The following is a 22075-nucleotide window of genomic DNA, read 5'->3' as shown; positions in this document are numbered from 1 at the left end:
CAGTCCGCCGGACGATATCGGCCTGTCAGTTAGAACAAAAAGTTGACAGTTCCGAACAACTGACAGGCCGATATCATCCGGCGGACTACTAATCAGTGGGCCCCTTTAAACGTTACCATCATTCATCCATATTAGATACGAACGCTGTGATTTAAAAACAAAAATACAAAATAAAACAAAATAAGTCAGTAAATAGGTAAAAAAAAAACATTTAACCATAAAATTGTGCAATATCTAAATTTAGATTTGAAAAATAGTTCTGTCATCGATTCCAAAACTGTAAGTACTTTAACAAAGATAAAATAAAGAAAATAGATCCTTATATTTCTCTAAAATGAACATTTGTTGCATATTAATGAAGGGAGTTTTGCGTAAATATTATACTTTCGCTCTAAAAGATTTTTTTTTTACATATCAAAGAAATACAGTTATTTCTATGTTGCTGTCAAAACATGCCCAAACAGCAAAGCAGAGATTGTGTACGAGCAGGAATGTAAATTCACTTTGAAGCAACGTTTAATATTTATGACCCATTGTAACATTTGTAGACGTAGATAACATCGCAGTGACGGTGCAAGTACTGTACTAATGATATTTTTTCAGCCCCTAATAAAGGAGTTCATACCGACCGCCCTTGCCCTGATTACACCTGTAGATAAAGAACAATACACTCAGGAACGCATTTAGGTAATGGGCTGAAAAGCTCTTTGATTCGTCGTCTTTCAAATTTAGCTTTGATTCGGTTCTAATAGCACACACCTTCATGTGCGTGCTTGAAATCTCGGTAAGAACTCAACCCCTCTAAAGTTTATTAAAAATTGGTTAATCGAATTGTGTAGGATTTTTAAATTTTAATTCGTTTTTTGCTACGTGAGCAAAAAGTTAAGAACGATCTTCTGACGCTGAGCTTCTAAGCTGTTGTTTCAGATACCTAATATAATATTTATTAATTTATGTATATAAATAAATAAACTTAAAAACTAAACACTATTTTGGCGATAGAACGGCGTGGCCGTCACTATTATTATATATCACTACATATTATAAAACAAAGTCCCTCGCCGCGTCTGTCTGTCTGTCTGTATATTCGAGATAAACTTAAAAACTTCTGAACGGATTTCCATGCGGGTTTCACTATCAATAGAGTGATTCTTGAGGAAGGTTTAGGTGTATAATTTGTTAAGGTTTTATGTTACCCGTACGAAGTCGGGTCGGGTCGCTAGTTTATAAATATAATAGGGTTTGTGCGGAAAGAGAAGAGTCGTAGGATATAAGGGAACCAATACATTACCTATATGACTCTTCTTTTTCCGCACAAACTCTATTATGAATTACTAACATAAAACATCACAACGAAAGGAACCTCTGCGGTTATAGGTACTCAAAAGTGTATGTGAATTGTGAATTCCCAATCCCAAAGCACTAATAGATCAGCATTGAAAATACCTATTATAGAGCCTGAGCCTTTTCGGGCATTCTTTCATGACTGTATGAGAAAATTGAGAATGAGAAAGCTTGTGTTCAGCAGTGAGGTTTATATCTGCCGATTTTAATAACAAAACTTCTGTGAGACACAGACATTTAACTATTATACACAGGTAGGTATATATTAAAAGGTGAAGTGACCGGTTGTAATATATTTATTTATTTAATATGCATATCTGCCGACAAATTAATAGACACCATCAACCTTATGTCCTTCTATTTCTATAGGGCATATGTCCTCTGTCACCAGAGGATTTCTAATATACTTAGTACCCACGATAGTTCAATACTGTGTGGATAGGTTCAACAAAACGAAATAAAATATTAGTCTGCAGGTATCTGTTGAAATAGCAATAAAATTAACTCTTTCACACGACATGCTTGGTCGGTGTGTCCCCGTCTGCGGCTAAAAGCGGGCGCAGCTCGTTGGCTGAATAATTGAAAGCCTCAGCTATGAGAAATGTATCTGCGGCTAATTACCACGCGCATGCACGAACGTCCCCGGAATAAAATAAATCCGCACACGGATGTGGTTCGATCGAGCCGCCTAATGGCCTGTCGTCACCCATATAGATAAACTATGTGTTAAAACTTCAAAATAATTGTTAATATATTCTAATTTGATGTAACGGAAATAAACATTGTTATTCCAAGTATAGGGCTTTGTATTATACTGCAATTAATTCACCATGGCGTTGAATGTACGGTACGGTAGCTCATGAAGTTATAACTTATAAGTCTATGGCTTCGTCACACAGGCGCGTTTTCCGGGCGCGGCGTGAGCGGGGCGCGCCGCTTTTACATATAAAACGCTCACGCCGCGCCCGGAAAACGCGCCTGTGTGACGAAGCCATAAGTGTTACGTAGGCATCTAAGCATCGAAATATGATACATAAAATGCAAACAATGACAACCAACCCAACAATGACATCAATTTTTCACACAAGACTTCAGTGTTTACCTACGTTAACCTACGTATGAAGCAGATTAACCCAGTTTTTGCGATGACTTCGCGTTAACCGTAATGGAATTATTATTGCAGTCCCGCGGGTGAAATATCTCGCATCATTACCTACGTCGACCAACAGGTACTGATGATACCTACGACACTAAACTTCGTGTCGTGTTTGATGCTAGCATCGTACAACAGGTAAATATTGTGTCGTGAGAAACATGCGGCGGGAGTTTAACCGTGTTCCTGGGATCTTTTGATGCAAAATTAATTTTTAATCAATGTTATATGTACTTATAAGAAGATTCTTGAGAATTTCAAGAAGTATTTCAGAATGAATTGGAGATGGCTTACAATAAATAGTAACTCTGATCTTTTTTGATTTGTTAGGAAAACCCTAGTATAATATATAATTTTCCTAATAAGTATACGGTACACTTATGTCGGGATTATTCCCAGGTAGACAATCCACACAGTTGTATTTGATACCCGCTATTTGGTCGTCGTATTTCGTGGCGATAATCAAGCCCATTAGTAGAACAAGCTATAATTTACTTTGTTTGTTGTTTGGCTAAATTCGTATGTAACACGTGTTTCAATATTTATTTTGCGGTACCTAAGTGGTTGAGATATGTACTTACCTATTATTTATTTATTTATTGTTGTTTATCCCAAACACATTAAAATCTAACATAAGATAAGGTACATATATATATATACGTTTCTACAAATTAAACTGAACGTTATTGATGAGAGTCAAATTTCATGTTGTTTTTAAAACGGCGGGAGATAGGTAAGTAATTAATCTTTATTGGAAGCGCTGGTGGCCTAGCGGTAAGAGCGGGCGACTTGCAATCCGGAGGTCGGGGGTTCGAATTCTGGCTCCAATGAGTTTTTCGGAAATTATATACGAAATATCATTTGATATTTAGGTACCATACAATCGCTTTTCGGTGAAGGAAAACATCGTGAGGAAACCAGACTAATCCCACTACGGGGCTATTCATAAATTACGTCATTTCAAATATCGGATGATGGTAGCATGACGTAGGAGAAAACGGGGGTCATTCGAAGCATTATTTTTGGATGATTTTAGGGGGGGGGGGGTTGAAAGGTCGGATGGCAGTCGCTAAAAACTAGTGCCCACGCCAATTACTGGGATTGCCAAGCGGATGAGCCGTGGCAAAATGCCGGGACAACGCGAGGAAGATGATGAAGTAAGTAATTAAACCTTAGGCGTCGGGCTCACAAGTAATTTGAGCAGCGTGCACTAAGGCCGCTCCTATACGCTTGCATTTGTTTAACATGCACGCCGCACGCCCCGCCCCGCTGCACGCCCAACTCGAGCGTCCACTCAGGCCTTACACTTAATTTAATAAAAAAAAAACAATCCTCCAAACCAGAACACTTTTCAAATTAACACATTTACCTATTGGCAGCGCGATCTACGTACTACGAGTGTAGCCAATAACACGTGCTTTCCGATTTGTAGCGGAAGGAGGAGCCTACGAATTGAAAACCCGTCTAGCGGGTCGCTGGCAGTGAATGTGATATTTGTTTGTTCCCCAAACTTTGTTTCTGTACCGTACCGTGCGTGTGCTCTGCCATACTTAGATTTTATAAATGGAGGAGCGAGTCCCGCAGGTGACATTAGCTTGCTTAATGAAGGTAACTGACGTAGTTTACACCAAATTGTGACGCAAAAATGAGGAAAAAACAAAAGAGAAAACTATTTTAAGAAAAACTGAGAATATTTAGTACCTATTTTTGTTACTAAATGTTTGATCTTATTAATTGTAATTTCAAATTCCCTACCTAGACCCTTACTTCGCTCGTGTTACCAAGCACTTTATCGCTTCCTGTGGGTCAACTTAAAATTACGAGTCACGTAAATAAAGTTTGAGCCCACTCTTACCCTCAATAATATTGGCAGGACGCAGGTTATATTAATTTTGTGTTTTGTGTTTTCGTAGTTAGAGTCGCATTTGCATTGGCCAGTGCTTTACGCAGGTGTTTTCAAGTGCAGTCATTATCGAGGAAGGAGAACATTCGCTATTAAAACTCAGTAGTATCTGCAAGCTAGAGTGACATAAATGACATGAGCGTTTATACAATTTTAGCGTTTAAACTTTTGGCAATAACAAAAGTTTTGCTGTGAATGTGAGGAATGTAATGCGCAAGTTAGTTACTTAGTTAAAATTTTCAAAAACAAACAAATCGTGTATATGCAAACTTAAATATTTAGGTAGGCAAGTAAATTTTATTTTGTGCTGGTTTAGAAGCAAAGTTTGGACAGAATTTTTTCGTACAAAAATTACTTTCCTATAAGAAACGTTTTAAATAAATAACCACTAAATATCTGGCGGAAATACAAGCTTCTTTAAACTATTTTCAGGAAAATTAGAATTTTACTTTGTTGAAAAGTCCATTGTTACCTATTGATGCAAAATACGGAAGGATTTACTTTGGACTAGGTACTTTACTTTATGATCCAGTAACTTTATACATTTTGCGTTTGCGTCAAATCCGGTAGTTCTGATTTTTTGTAGACTTGTTTATCATGTTGGCCCAATGAATAATCCAGGTTCGTGACCTCGAGCGCCGAAAGCAACTTTTTAAAAAATCGAAGAAACTGCGAAAATTTCTTTTTTTTTTTAGTTTTGGGCGATTCTAACCCTAAAGGACTAGTTTTTGATAGTACCTTCCTTAGACGTTTTTAAAGAAGACTAAATTTGGTACAATACGAGATTAGAACTGTCACTGTAGATTGAACAGTTTCCGAGATAAAGGCTTTCAAAATTTGGATTTTTTTTTTAAATTGAGCTCGTAAGCTAAGTGAGTGCAGTGAGTATGAGTATGCACTTTTGACTCAGGCGATGCCGCTTGGCACGATTGTTCCTAAGGTCAAACAAACATGATTTGGCCCAGTAGCTAGATCGTACCGTACAAAAGGGAGGGGAAAAGTCGGATCCCCAGGTCCAATCTTTGCTATATTTCTTTCTACTCTTAGCAACTAGGGCAAGTTATATATCATTTTATACAATTTAGGGATGAAAACATTATATTCATACTTTTAAAACGCCAAGTTAAGTGTTTTCTTTAAGATTTTTAACTTTTGACCTTGGCCATAATTACATTTCTATGGAAATCGTCACTCAATCCGCTTCATATTTTTACAAAAAAATGTATGACTGCCTGCTTAGAAGTGATACTTTATAGAATATTGAAGCCCTAAATTATATGAAAATCATATATAACTTGCTCTAGTTGCTAAGAGCAGGAAGAAATATAGTTTAGATTGGACCTGGGGATCCGACCCTTTCCCCTCCCTTTTTAGGGGGTAGGCACGGAACGATCTCGTAGCTACTGGGCCAAATCAGCTTTGTTTGACCTTAAGAACAATCGTGCCAAGCGGCATCGCCTGAGTCAAAACTGCATACTCACTGCAGCACTCACTTAGCTTACGAGCTCAATTTCAAAAGAATCTAAATTTTGAAAGCCTTTATCTCGGAAACTGTTCAATCTACGTACAGAGGCAGTTCTAATCTCGGATTGTAGAAAATTTTGTCTTCTTTAAAAACGTTTAAGGAAGGTACTATCAAAAACTAGTCCTTTAGGCTTATAATCGCCCAAATCTAAAAGAAAACCGAAATTTTCGCGGTTTTTTCGTTTTTTGACAAAGTTGCGTTCGGCGCTCGAGGTCACAAACCTGGATTATTAATTGGGCCAACATCATAAATAAGTCTGCATAAAATCAGAAATACCGGATTTGACGCAGAAGAGCCACGTTACAAAATTCTACAATTTCACTGGATTATTAAGAACAATTTAGTTTTTGTTTTAAATTTAATAAAGTGCAACTGTAATATATTTTTTGAATATATATTTTTTTTTATTTCGTGTAACACATGGACACATTTTTATTAGTAGAGCTTACAAGCTAGGGGGTTAGTAGGTACAAACATTTAAAACAACACAACACTGATGGGGGAATGCAATCCGTCACAGTGCGACAAGTAGGGACAGTCAACCCTGTCCGCTATCATTCGTAGGATGGTGTTGGGACTGCCACGCACACGGCGCACCAGGGATGCTGCGCACGCACGCATAATGACTGTTACAGACTACGACTTCAAATATTGGTAAAGTTCATGCTCATCTAAATTACCAATCCCATTCAATTCCCTATTCGCAAAAGGGTTTTGGTATTGAACAGGCATGACCGCGGGAAGGGCTCTCGCAGCGGAGAGCGCGGTCGGGAATAGCCCCACGCACCCCAGCGTCGAGGCCCAAGGCTCGCTATGCTTATCAACCACTTTGCCACTGTACATCCAGTATCGCTGTGATCTCGTATTAAGCATTGTTCTTACTGATCTCCAGGTCAAGTTATATTAGTAAAGGGCTCACATAATCGATTTATTTATAACAGATAACAAAGAAACCAACTTTTTAAATTTTCCCAGATGCATATGAATGAACCCTTAACCTCAATCCGCGACCGGCACTTATCCGCCTTCGTTTCCCTGACAATGTGGGCAACTTGACAAGGGTACGAGGAAAACCGTTAGAAACGGTTGATATAGATTACAGAAAAGCGCGAAAAGTGAATTATAAATAGGTACATCACCTTGAACTATTTGGGTGTCGGAGGGATTTCTCTTTTATTTGGCGCACGCGAACGTATTGCGTGACCGACTGGAATCGCACCCCTCGCGGGGTTAAAGGACTGCGTTTGAGGCGAGCACATTTAGGATCATTAATAAGATTACGATATTTTTAGTTTAACATAAAAATATTTTCTTGATTTAATTTAGCAACTGTGGCCTAGCTCCTATGTCACTTTGTTCAACCTTAATACATTATATCCATCTACCCCTAGCTATCTTAGCTACCCTATTTATGAGATTTCAAAGGACTGTTAAAATGTAGGTTTAGGTCTGTTCTGTGGTTTAGGGGTCGGCAATATTTTAGGCTTTTCGAATGACAAGGGCCTTCTTTTGTTTTAGGAACACTATTATTCTCTCATGCTGCCCGTAAGGTTTTTAACCGCTGGTATCTCATATCCTTGTCAATCTTATCCGTAAAATTAATGTGTACAGAATATTTTACTTTACAGTTCCGATAAACACACAAGTATTCTCCCCTGGCTCTAATAGTTAACAGCTTGTGGGCATGATTTTATCATACTTATCCAATGGTTATTCAAATAACAGGAGTACCCTTTCATGTGCATAAAGGTTAAATAAGAAAATTTACTTATAGCCCTTAACTTTTGGGTATGTCTACAGGAAAGACGTGAACATAATTTTGATTTTGACCCATTTATAATGAAATTAAAATATGATTTCAAAATACATTTCATGCTTTTTTATGCGGAAATCGTTACACAAGGACCCTGAAGTCTTACCAACTCGTTGGAAAATAGCCCGGTGTCAAGTACTTAATGGTAAATATTTTACAAAAAAATAAAAGCGAAAAGAATGTAAAATAAAATCGTAACTGAGTAGGATAGGTAGGACCCTAAGTAAACGTTCTTATTTAATGATATGAACGGGTCTACCGGGGTATAATTTAATTGTTTTTACCTAAACATCCTTATTGCTATTACATGTACCTTTTATATCCTTCTTACGTAACCCATTTACGGCTGTTGAGCAAAGAATCCTTTAAAAATCCTTCCCATGTTAGTAAAAACAAAAAAACTTCTTATTTTATTTCAAGTGTAGTTACGCATACATCAGTCAAACTCAGAATATCTTGGCTAAGCTTCGCTATATTTAATTAAATGTACCTTTCCTTTGTGACAGGCGTATCCCTGGTGTATATCCTGGCGGTGCTGCCGGGGCTGCTGCCGTGGGGCGGCGGCGGCGGCGCGTGGTTCCTGTCGCTGTGCCACCTGCTGGGCGCCCTGGCGCCCTGGTGCGGCTCCTTCCTCTACCACCTCTTCATGAACCACGCGCGCGGCGAGCAGCTCTACCACCGCCTGCTGCAGCTGGACATGCTCGGCATCTGGGTCAGTCAGAGCATAGGTCAGTACATACAACTTATTATGTATAAATAATTATGCAGCTCGCTGTAGGCACGTTCAGTGTTGCCAGGATCGTCGTCGTGGACAACACATATTCATCGTTACTGATATTTAAGTTTTACCTAATTTTTTGAATTTAAGTTTGTTGAATTTAAATTTAAGTTTTTTTGAATTTGAAAGACAGACGGATGGACGGACGGACAGAGTCGCACCATCAGGGTTCCTTTTGTATATTTTTGGTACGGAACCCTAAAAGTGACAAGCGAACACTTCACCAAACAAGACGAGTTAACCTAGCAACTTATACAATTACCGAAGTGTTTCATCCAACGTCAATTTTCTATTCCTTACAAAATACCTACCTTCAATGAAAAGCGCAACCGACCGAAAGCAATCGTAACTTTGTGATCTAAATAATTGTTGAAATCATGGACCCGCTTTGTTTTCAACCCTCGGGCACAGTATACTAAAGTAATGTGTAACCAGTACTGTCACTTTGTATTAGTTATGCTTGTCTCGCGCTGTTAATTTGTAAAAAAAATATGCATAAGTAGCTGGGCGTCAAACTTATGACCGATCGCAGGATATAATTTTAATTACGTTAAAGTAGGTATTAGACTCCTTTCCTTTTCCTAGATAGGTACCTAAAAGTAGGTCCTCAATTGTCTTCAAAATTCACAAGACGGTGAGAATCGAGTGTCGTTGACGCCTCACCACTGATTATTTATCTGAATTAAGAAATCGCTCGAATATGAAAGATTGTACTGATTGTTCTCCCAACTGTGTTTGAATCAATACTTGGTGGAATTTGAAACAACTTGGCGCTGACTTGATTTGGCTCCCGGTCACCGTGTGCACTGAAGCACTCGCTGGCAAGGGCCATATGTCCATATTGTACGCTAATTTCTGCATATAGCCCGATAACTTAGTTTGTAACTACACTTGAGTTACGGACAGTCACTGACGTCACTGTTCTTGACTTGGTCGGTATACTTATGTATGATCTCCAAATAAAGCGGGTAATAACGTGGTATTTAAATATTAATTGGCTTGGATAACGATAATGTATTAATCTTGATTGATTCAACTTCAAGCAAAACAAGTAAGCAATATAGGTGAATGGATCGTGTTACGCAATTAACAATCTTGGGGATCGAGAAACCTGTACCTGTTTACCTATAGATATAATTTTGAACATTCATGTATACCTATTACCAACTCTAATAATTACGATTCGCGTGGGCAATACATATTATATGTAATTACTTAAGAACTAGGTTCACTTTTGGTAGTTCAGTTGTAGTGGTAGGTAAACACTTGTATTATCTTTTCGTTGAAGTTCCTTTGAGAATACACGACTGTTATATTTCCTTCGCTTTATTGTTCGACGTCCTAGTTCCTCGCACGATGTTTTGAAGCGACGCGAGACTTGTTTGCGGTGTTTTGTCCAGGGAATAGTACGTCTTAGATTGTAGGTATAGTATAGTGTAGTGGCCCAGTTTCGAGTTACTAAATAGAACAACTCAAAATACTGCATGGCTTTTATTGTCTTTTAATCACCATATGGGAGAAACGTGTTGCATGGAAATTTAAAAGATCAGATGATGTATCCAATAACAAAATCACCTATCCTTATTTTAAAAGGCGTTTGTGGTTACAAGGAGTGACGCACCAACAGGTATGCCTGGCCCCGTAGACATCATGCCAATCGCTAACGCTACGTAGCGAACGAAACGCAACTGTCACTCGGCCATATTCGAACTTTAAGATACGTCAAATACTAGAGATTGAAACGATATGGAATGGATATGTCAGTGTCAAACAAGTGTCAAAAGTGACGTTTCTTCAAACAAACGCGTCACTTTTGACACTTGTTTGACACTGACGTATCCGATCCATATCGTTTCAATCTCTAGTATTTGACGTATCTTAAAGTTCGAATGTGGCTGACTGTCGCACTAATATAGAAATGTGATAAAAAGACACAAAGCGATTCGATGGCGAAGCGCAAGCGAATGTCACCCTGGCTAGGCCACATACCTAACGGTAGATATGTAGGTATTAGCATATTATATGCATGCTAATACGGGGAGGATATTACCTACATCGGATGTCTGCCCTTGACAGGCACTAATTGGGTACCTAAAATTGTTATCGCCTTAGCTTTCAAATGATCACAGGATCTATATTTGAATCTTCGTATCGGGTTGGTCTTCAGAGGGCTGTTCCCTTCACCTTCCCGTACCTTTCGCGATAATTATTCTAAATTTCGACAGCGAAATCAAACGTCCATATCACTTATTAATCAACGAGATCTTAGATATTCATTAATTGCAATTCATATCAAACGATTTCCAAATTCGCTAATTACCATAACCAGGACGAATAAAGAAGCCATTTACCGCTGAAATAATATGTATAATTTGTACACCCCGTTATCTAATGCTCAGTTTGGGGGCAAATAGTGATGTTGCTTCACATTATTAGTCGATTGATATAAATTTATCTATAAAGGGTTGTTTGTCAAAATAAAATTCTTATTTAGTGAATGCTCTAGACATTCATTCCAGCTTTTTCATCAGATAGGACGGCGACAAATTATAGAATCGTACAGAGACGACTTAAATTAGGTACTAGGTGCCTATAGTGTTGTATAAACCGTTTAAGTTCGGGGGTAAATATTAGTAGCAGGTGTAGTAGTAGCACTTTATTGTACATAAAACAAGTTACAACACAGTTGATACAGAAACAATGTACAAAGGCGAGCTTATCCCTATAAGGGATCTCTTCCACCACTTCACAGGGATCACTTCTTTTTTCAGGGGAATATTAGTTAAAAATAATTTACAGGTACACGATTAAGTCCCGTTTCCTAGTAACAAAGAGCAGTAAGCTTCTTCAATTTTGTAAAGAAATATGAAGTATTTTTCTTTAAAGTTATAAAACCTTTTTCGTGTCTTCTAATATTTTTCAAATCTACTTCTCTGTTCGGCGACGAAGTTTGACGTCATGCAATATGGAAAAAATATTGTTAATTTATTATGAAACGTATAGGTAATAAATAAAAAATAAATAAAAGTTTTTTATTTCATAACAATTTTTAAAAAACACTATAGCAGAGCTCTGTTAAGTATGAATCAGATCTATTTATATGTTATTAAGTGAGTAAATCAACTTAATTTTTTATCAATATTGATTATCGCAACTGCCCCATCACTTGCCCCCAAACTGAGCATTAGATAACGGGGTTTAATAATTTGACATGGATTTTATATACTATGTGGAAACGGTTTCAATACAGAGTCACAAGTTATATATTATACCTTAGGGTTGTTTTATCACCACACAATATTCAACGACAAATATAAGGAACTTTGGCAGTACATTATCGGTAAGGTAATATTTCTTGCTAGTTTACGCATATTTATTATGAATAAAGCGTACATTACGTTACCTCCTTAGTGGAGTTGATGCTAAATATCCAAGTGAATATGTCGCCAGGGTAAAGTTAAACATGCCCGATGCTCGTCTCGCATGCGAGAGTATCGTTTGACGCAGCGCCGTCCCTCGCCGGCAAGTGTACAGCAGCCCTCGCTCTGCATGATTAATCCTTAGATTACTAAAACTTGGTGCGAGACGTCGAACGTGCGTACTTAATTATAACTAGTTAGTAGGCGCTGATATGACCCTTAATATTATGTTATCAAAGTCTAAATTCGGTAAACAATCGCATTTGTGAGATTGAATTATAAAACACCTTCGGGTCACGTGCGTCTTAGAAGCAAGAATATTCACGGAGGCGTATTATGATTGTAATAACAGGTTATGGATTTGCTATGAAGATCCAGATCACATTCATAACTTGTTATTACAATCAGAATACGCCTCGCGTTCACTTTCAACCAACACTTTTAATATGCGTGCTACGCCGTAGCACGTAGCATCCCATTCCCGCTGCTCTCGTTTTTCGAAAATTGTATTAACTTTGCTTCAGACAAAAAAATATAAAACATTTTTTTAGGAGCACAAACATAACCTCTGGCCCACACGCGAAGACTTCTCAAGATAAATGCAATTTCTAAGTAGGTAGGTCAAACTTTTTATCGCGAATGAAAAAGTTTATGTGTATTTAATTTTGTCTGTTGAATAGTTTAATTTAGTTTAAGAATAGTTTAGTTTTAGATAAATTACAGTATAAATAATTCTTACGCTAATCTGTATGAATTTACATTATGGTCGTCAATGCAAACGTGTAATTATAAAATGTCAACAATGATAATCAAAAAACTAACAATTTATATGTTAAATTCAGAATAAAAAAGCAACAACGTTTGTACTCCGGGAGTGCCGATAGAAGTGAAAACTCACCTCACTATGTTACCGACGCCCGGTAACACGATACATACGTTTAGCGGTGGTATTCTATTTATTTATTATATATTATTATCATTCTCAAATAATGTCACACTTTTTCATTGACATGTTTATTCACATACTGCCATGACAACGTCAAATTATTTGAACATAGGTAAAGAGTCTTGAAAAGGGGTCTGCAACATAAATGTCAAATAACATCGAGTTTTTCTTTATTGATTTAAATGCCATTTAAATTATGAGTGGCCATCTAAACCTTACGCCCCTTACGGTCACGTGATCGCCTTACGCTGTCTCGAGTTTATCATTTTTCCGCACCTCAAAAAGTGCCCAGCGCCGCTAAAAAAGTTTTCACTTCAAAAAGTAACATGAATATATTTCGTGAATTGGAATTATCATGTATTTCTATCGAGTATCTAGGGACCGTGTTCGTTAGAGTGCCTGCCATCTTGTGGCCTAAATCGGAAACATAAAACTCACACACTTCACATTTACAATTTGCGCCAATAAACAAGAGGCTCCTGTGCTGTCCCCTACAGTTCATGCACGCTCCTACGCCTATTCCTGCAAGCACTTGTCGTTAGATACATGAGTAGGGGTATATAGGGGTACCTAATGCAAGTAGCGTAGCTAGCCGAGTGGTGCTATTAGTGGTATTTATATAGTTACACCGCCCACAATATGTGCTTTGCCTTAGATAATGCTATTATAAAGGAACGCCTATAAAGCTAATGGCCCGATTCGGATTTTGAACAAGATATCTATTAAATATCTATTAGACATCACCAAGATACGACAACGAAATTTTTTAGCATCTAGCCTGTCTTGTAAATTCGTACGTAAGTGTGACAGGGAGGCAACACGTCGAACGTGGTTCGCGGTAGGCCCTCTGGTCTTAATACGATAATTTTTCTTAAAAGTGACATGGTTGCCCGAATTGAGCTGCAAAAGATATCTAGTTGAAATCGAAACTACCAGGTATACTATCTAGTATACATCGTACATATCGTATGTAGTAGTGTACATCTGTACATATCGTATCGTTCTCTTCTCTAGAACGGAACTTGTTTTCCGAATACCGCGGTAAGATTTTGTTGTAGTAATAGCACGGTCCTAAATGTCGACTCGATTATCCTGCGGCGGAATGTACCTACTCTAATATCATCCGCACAGGCCAGCGTGAGATGTTACGACACGTATTTAACATTATATACTCCTTTTAGTAACACGAGAATTCCCCGTCCATTGTCGATTGTCGCTGACACGTTTCCGAGCAGTCTTTTATTATATTTTTCTCGTCTTCTTCAGGATTTATTAAACGTACAAAGTTAGACGCGGATACGACGTTTTTAAAAATAATTGCCTTGCCCGATTACCTAACCCTTTCCTTCGAATGGCTAACAGAAAATTTAACAATATTTTGTATACCTCATAAAACGAAATCTACATACGACACGTTACTTTTTTAGTTAAATGAGAATTTCCTTTTAACTGAGACACCGTGTTAACGATTTATATTAAACGACACTATACTTACATTATTGAACTGAAAATAAAGTTTCTTAAAAATCGGATGGTTGTAATTAATTGACTCCGTTGTATGTAGTTAGTTGTTCATGAAACTTTACAAGCTTAAATTTGTTAGTTTATGCTTTATCCCTTTCTTACACAAATAAATATTTTTTTCTTTCTTAAAAAGTCACAATCACAGATTAAGACAAGTGATTAATAGTTAATTGAGGGTTGTAGCGCATTCAATAATAACGCCATTTGCTACTGCCACAGCGAAATAAGAACAAAATAATAAGTACAGCTACACACAGTAAAAACCCTATGCTAATAGATCTATCTTAAGTAAGTATTCATTAATTCCACAAATTTGTTTTGTTTTATTTATTAAATGCACGACCAACCTAACCGATTACAAATTAAAGCTCAAACTTCAGTGTAACCTTGAGAAGTCGGGAAAGAAAGGTGAAATATACGTTAACATTAGCACGTGTCTCTCTAAATACCTCCGCGGGATATTAAGACGTAAATGTACATGAAAGATTAACTTAACAAGTTTTTCAGAGGAGATACACACGTGATGTCTTATTGTGATTTACGAAACAATTTGAAGAAGTTCTGCTCTTTGTAACAGATGGAAATATATAATTAAATTAATTTCATTATAGTGCATTTTAGTTATGTATAAATCGAAACTAGGTATTTTTCGTATTCAGCACGAAGCATTTAAATTCGACTTTACGGCTTCTTGTAGGTTCGAGTAGGTACTGAGATCGAAGCTGTAGACGCGTGCGTAGGCTCGTCAAAGGAAATCTTATTTATCAACCCAGGAGTAATACTCTCTGGACTCCACCCTCACAGTTACTTTGATATAACACTTATATAATACTTAGGACATTGATATTTGAAACTGATTTAATATCGTATATAAGCTAACTTATCTATAAAATAAAACTAAAAACGAATACTAAATAAAATTAAAATACATCTAAGAAATTGGGTCCCTTTGGCATGGCGCCGAGGACGCTGGCAGCACTTCCCCGCTGTATTGCGGTTCTAATTTGTATTCAATCCTATTCCCGTTTCCTCAGAAACAAAAGTAAGTAGGTAGCTTACTTTAGAAACCGGTAGCTTTGCCGATATTCAACATAGCCTTGATTCAAAGAGATTGGTTGTATGTACCTACACTTATTTTTATATTTCAAAACATTTGAGTTTTCTAAAAAATTGTTTTATAAATAGCAGTGTCATTAGAAGAAGTATGAGAATTATTTTGAATGGAATTGAGCCTTGAATTAGATTCAAAGTTCTTAATCTTAACCGTGATTTTAAGATCAGTTCCATATTTTTTCGGCCCTAGGATTGAGCATAATCTACTCGTTTTTGTTTTCCTTGCTTCAAGTTTTCCCTCCATTTTTCGCAGACATTAAGGACTAATGATTCTAATTAGCACAGATAAAGTTTACTCCAAATCCATACCTCACTTTTCAAGTGTAAGGCTGTCAAATTATTTTAGTCGTCTTTACATGAGTACATAACCTTCAATTCGAGAAACAAGAAGGTCAATTCGAACCTGATTAAGTACCTACTTAAATTGCTATCGCAAAATGATATAATTTTTCGCCTGCGCATCTCGCTCGCACCAATAGGTACATGTACTAAAAAGTAATATCATATTGCATGAGTTTGTTATTTGAATGTAAGTTCGAATTGGCCTCAAGGACCATGTTATTTCCTATAAGATTTCATGAAGGACTCAGATTACGTCATATAGATTTATCGCCAGTTTAATTTGCTCGGATAGTAGTCAAAGTAATATTTTCAAGGTAACCTTAATAGGTGTACCGGGTTGAAAGCGAAAGTGTTGCAGTTGCCGCCACAAAGGCTCCACAAATGTCAGTAGGCCAGGGCAACTGGGCAACTGGGCCACTTCAGCTCGCAACCGCACCGCGACTGGCGCGGGTAAGGGATCGTCCACGCCGGTGCTGTGCTAGTAGTTGGGGAGCCGACGATGCTAAATGTGTACTTACTCGAGCGTCGTACAGTCCTATTGGAATCGAAATATTAGATGATAAGAAGAAATAAAGTTATATAAAGTTTTTTATTCCAGTTTGCCGGAACGCGTCTATAATTTTTTTTTTCGGTAGGTTGGTGGAGGGTTAAAAAATCGTTAAGCAGTTTGTGGGTTTGGTCGTGTTTGTCCACGTTAATGCTATATTTTTTCTATAACTTAATATAACACTTATTTGTAGGCATTTTCTTAATCTGACGGACACAAGTTTGACGCCTAATTTTTACATTGTAACCGTCAGATTAAGGAAATGCGTGCAAATAATTATCAGATTTAGTAATAGCACAATTATAGCGTTAATTTGGACTAATATGACCAAATCCACAATCTGCTTAACAAGTTGTTGAACCCCCCACCAACCAAGGGCTCAACATAGATGGCTAAAAGGGGTAAAGGTAGACTACACGGGGTAGCAAGATATCATTCATATCTTAATCTGACGCGCTCGAGTAAACACAAAAATCCCCTCTTGGGATCCTACTATAAGGCGCTCATTCACTGCTACGCTACGCTACGATTGCAATGCGTTCGAAACAAGGTTTTCTCAGTATTTAGCGAAAATGCTTTAAAATAGTTATTTTCGATAGAAGTGCGAAAAAGAGGAAATTCGAAACGAGTGGCGATAAATTAAAACACGACCGAAGGCAGTGTTTTAACCCTTAAATGCATCACACAACATAAACATCAAATGTTATGCATTATTAAACAAATTCTATTTGTTCTTGTATATTATTTCAATAGTAAAACTAATAAATTTTCCGAATTATTACATAAATTTACGCAGTATTTTAATTTATAAAAGTTACATTTGTTTATAGACGAAATGTCGGAAAACTTGGAAAAACCTGGAAGTTGATGATTTTTAGTATGTGATTTTGGGCAGATTTTTCGGGGTTTGTAATTATTTTATATTTAAAAACTTTATCATAGGTATATCACAAATAGTGTACCTTTCTAATGGTAGTAAAAAATTTCATATATCTATTACTGAAAATTACATATTTACATAAATATGATTAAGCCAATTCAACTTCTAACACTGATTTCGCAGTGAAAATCGAAGTTATATTTTTTTTACTATTTTTCCTAGAATCGGCAAACAATTATGTGATACATATATTAATTTCGGGCTAAAAGAAAAAGTCATGCATTTAAGGGTTAAATCGACACGAGTTGCGAATTACCTATTCGCACGTGTATTGTACAACGTTTTACAGTACATATGGCACTTTAAACTTTCGATATACGCACTAGTGCGGAAAAGTAGCCCCATATGTACTGTAAAGGCACTTTTTAATTTTATGTAGTGATTAGCGTTGTATGGGTTAAAGGTACTTATCCTTTTTTTTCCAAATTGCGTAAAGTTGATTACAGTCCACCCCGTTATATATCAATACAAAATAAAAAAATATCCTGAGTTTTATAAACATTTTTTTTATGTACTAACTCTCTCGAAACTTCTCTTTTCTTTCTTTTCCTCTATAATACCAAACAGTGCATTAGAATTTTGAGAATATAGGTTACCTATTTTGGTACCTAATAGTAGGATAACACAATAGGTACCTCCCATATCATTACGTTATCGAGAACTTATGACTGTTTGTACTTTATTATGGAGGAGTAAATAAAAAAAATACTTACCTTACAAAGCAGCTTCTAAAAGAAACTGGAAACGCCTATGGATAGACTTTACTTTGAAAGCCCAAGTAGCGAGAGGTTGGCGCCGCAAACAGCAGGCGATCCAACTTGGTCAGAAATAGTCATTAGTCAATGCGTCTCTTGTTCCTAGCCTTTGTGGCGGCAGTCCAATTAAACGCTTTACTTGAGTAACGAGGGCCGTAGAGAAGAGAGGCAAAGGTCACGAGCTTGAATAGGGCTTCAGCTTCAATCAACGACGCAACCGGGTTAGAGTTTGCAAGTGCGTTTCTCTAGTTACGAGCCAGTTTGGGGACACAGTCCAACACTTTTGTATGTCAAGAACACAATATTGTTAGATATTAAATTGGGAATCTCAACACTTCTGAGGGTAGCAAATAGGTACCACAAAAGCGAGAAATACGGGAAGGCATCAAAATTTATTATTAAAGGGTTCTAGACTGCACGAAAAAACATTGAGACGGATAATAAGTGCAGCCATCAAATGTAACTAACTATATAGTCTCAAAAAAAAACACCATAAGTTCGTTTTTCGAAAAGCACCTGTAACTGTAAGCATAATTTCAATTATAATTCATAATTCACCAGTACTGTTAACTGATTAGGTACCTACATAACTGATTAGGTTACTAACTAACTAGTCAATAAAATACTAAGTAACATCATAGTCGACAAAACAGACGAACTGAATGGTAGTTAAAGTTAGGAAAATCAACTAGGCGGGTGTCACTGTTCAGCTTTTTGAATGCCCCGTGAAGACAATTCCAAAGGGTGCGGATGGCTGTTGGTACTCGCCTGGTGGATCTTACCGGGTTGTAAATGCATGCGCCGCCGCCGTGCATTTAATGTGAAGGCAAACACATAAGTATTACTTTTTTTTATCAAACGTCAGGTTTGTTAGACGGTGGGAATTCGATACTGTATGTTACTGTTTCTGGATTGAATGTTAGTATTTTATCTGTTTAGCACAACACAGATTTAACTGCATCGCCCAAATTAAAAGCAAATAGAAATGCCAGTAGGCCGCCGTATATGGGTCACAGCAGCGACGCGCGAATGGCCGCCAAATTCCAACCCTTTCCCAGCCACCCGAAGCTAAACGGTATGATTGCATTTGCTGCAGTCACAGTTTGGTTATTTCCGGACTAAATGTCGCTTCCTGTATGCCTGACGGATATCATCGCAGAATTCAGTTAGGCGAAGCCATTCTGTACGGTGGACTACATTGCTCTCAAAACTCATCTGTCGCTCGCCGCTTGTTTGAGGATTTGGTGAGTACAACTACATACCCGCAGTGGCCGCAGTGTTTCAGATTGATTTCAAGCATTACCTAACTCACGCGGCTATGGGAAGGTGCGAAGTCGGTGGAGGGGGAAGTGGCGCTGATCGTCACAAACTACCTGTGTTTGTGATGATCAGCGCCACTTCCCCCATCTTATGGAATGTCCGACATTAGTACTAGTGGCAGCCGCTTGAACTAATTTTACTCCATAAGATTTAACGTAGAAAGTCCGACAAAATGAGGGCAGCACCAGTTGTGCACATAGCGATATGATATTATAGCATTATAGGATAATAATCACTCAAACTTTCGAAAAACTGTTACAAAATATTATTCAATTCAATTAAATATTTACTGCTTACTAACGTAAACAGTAAATAATTGGAATATCTTTTTCCTTACCCCTGGTTTTTGCTTTATTTATTAAGTTTTTTGCTTCTCTGAAACTGAGCTTGACTTTATTCCAAAATATGCTTGCATCCGTTTAAGCTTACTTTGCATCGACGTCAATGAACAAAGTGAGGGGGTGTCCCTATAAACGTCATATAATCATATTTGACATTAATCGTGACATTTGTACTCTTTGTCATTGCAAATGGCACGCAGAGTTAACTTGGTCCGACTCTACTTAACGACAGTTGTAGCATAACGATCGTTCAAATTTTACAAAAACAATTCTGAACACAGTAACGCCTGTAAATAATCATTTAAGTCCCAAAGAAACTCAAATTCTCTAATTCAGTTGAATGAATTCCTTTTGGACATTTGCCGACTTGCCGCCCACCCTTTAAATTATTATGAAGGGTAATTAGGAATTATGCTCGCCACTGCGAGCTGCGCTGCGTTACGACGGAGTGAGTGCTATTTTTGTAATAAGTACAGTAGAAATAGGTATAGGTAGTTTGTCAAAGGATTGTCTCATTTCAAACATAGACAGAGATAATCATACTATCTTTGTCTGAGTATATAGTTTTCCTGGTTCTTACTGACTGACAAATTGGTTTGACCAACTATGGCAACTATAAGTTACCTAATTAAATTAATTATCTTTTTTATCTTGGCACATTGCCACTGTTCTGGCCCACCAGAACGAACTACCGGTACCTATATGAGAGTGAGAGTCTGAATCTATCGTGTTGGTCGGTAGGCTACAGTGTTTGATTACCTTTTGTATCTTGCAAATATATTGTATTTGAGGAGATAAAATACAGAAACCTTGAGTAAAATCATTAGGATTTCAGGCTAAACCCCAACATGAAAACACAGAGAAGCATCTTTGCACCGTTAATAATATGTATATTGGTGGCTTTCTGTCGAAAGGCTCTAAAAACAATTTTCATATTGTTATGTTTCAGTTAATTGGGGAAAGAGAGAATAAGTAGGTATTTTGAGTTTATGTAATTTGCAACTACTGAATATTTATTCATTCTCATTAATGTCGATCTTCTATTTTTTACAAAGCACCTTCAGTAAACCCAAGCTTAAGTTGATAAGTAGTTAGTAGAGCTGAAAATACTTTCTGAGATAAACCAGCTAAAGTCTGCTTTAAATAAACGGGCATACTTACTGCAGTTTAAAGTTGTTTTAAGAAGAACCCAGCGCTTTCTAAGCGTATAATCGTGTGAGACTTTTCCGTGCTGTTTCAATCTGTTCTTAAACTCAGCATTTTTTTCTCTTTCGAAAATTATTCTTGAAACTTCCTAGTACATACATATTTATTTGAAATGTAGTTGTGTAGGTAAAAATTTTTAAAAAAAAATTAAAATTTAATCTGTTTATTTCATAAAATAAGCATGCATATTTACAAAACTTAACTACTAATCTTAAATTAATAATCTTTAATAGAAAAAAACCGACTTCTCTAACTACTAGCCTAACCCACTTAACGGTCCTTATACTTTATTTGGTAATATGTATAAATTTTATGATAATCATAGTGGCTGATTTAGTTTAGGTATCATAGTGGTTTTCCGGGTCAAGGTCCGGGTCTGGTCCGAGTCCGAGTACGGGTCCGAGTCCGGAGTCCGGGGCCCAATCCAAGTCAAAATCGAAATTGAAAATCACAAAACGTGTACTATGCGTCGTTGAGGAGTTCTGTTCTGATCATCATCAGCAGTTCCACTTCATCAAATGCCACAGTTTTTAATGTAAATGCTTGATTTTCTGATGAAAATATATAAAATTCTATACGGATGCCTTTAAGATTTGAGAAGTTCCCTCGATTCCTCATGGATACCATGTTCAGGACTTGAGATTGACATAAATGTGCCTAAAAACCTAACTTGCTTAACTAACATAACGAAGAGGACAAATCGCCAAACGTGAACTATGTGTCGTTGAAGAGTTCTGTTCTGATCATCATCAGCAGTTCCACTTCATCAAATGTCACTTTTTTTATGTATATGCTTGATTTGTTGATGAAAATACAAAAATCTCTATATGCATGCCTTTAAGATTTGAGGAGTTCCCTCGATTCCTCATGGATCCCATCATCAGCACTCGAGCTTGACAAAAATGTAGCTTAAAAACTTAACTTGCTTAACAAACATAACGAAGAGGACAAATCGTCAGACGTGTGCTATGCATCGTTGAAGAGTTCCGTTCTGATCATCATCAGCAGTTCCACTTCATCAAATGTCACTTTTTTGAATGTATATGCTTGATTTGTTGATAAAAATACAAAAATCACTATATGTGTGCCTTTAAGATTTGAGGAGT

General features: G+C 37.1%; 1 protein-coding gene across 1 annotated transcript in view; it reads left to right on the top strand.

Annotated features, from left to right (window-relative positions):
- Nucleotides 1-22075, top strand: part of LOC134662029 (progestin and adipoQ receptor family member 4) — an 84828-nt gene that overhangs the window by 24849 nt on the left and 37904 nt on the right. The window contains exon 2 of the mRNA XM_063518284.1: nt 8245-8466. Coding sequence (XP_063374354.1) covers nt 8245-8466 — 222 coding nt within the window. The remainder of the gene's footprint in view (nt 1-8244; nt 8467-22075) is intronic.

This window comes from Cydia amplana, chromosome 2 (assembly GCF_948474715.1).
Source record: "Cydia amplana chromosome 2, ilCydAmpl1.1, whole genome shotgun sequence".
NCBI classification, from domain to species: Eukaryota; Metazoa; Arthropoda; class Insecta; order Lepidoptera; family Tortricidae; genus Cydia; species Cydia amplana.
This window is presented reverse-complemented; position numbering and strand designations above follow the sequence as displayed.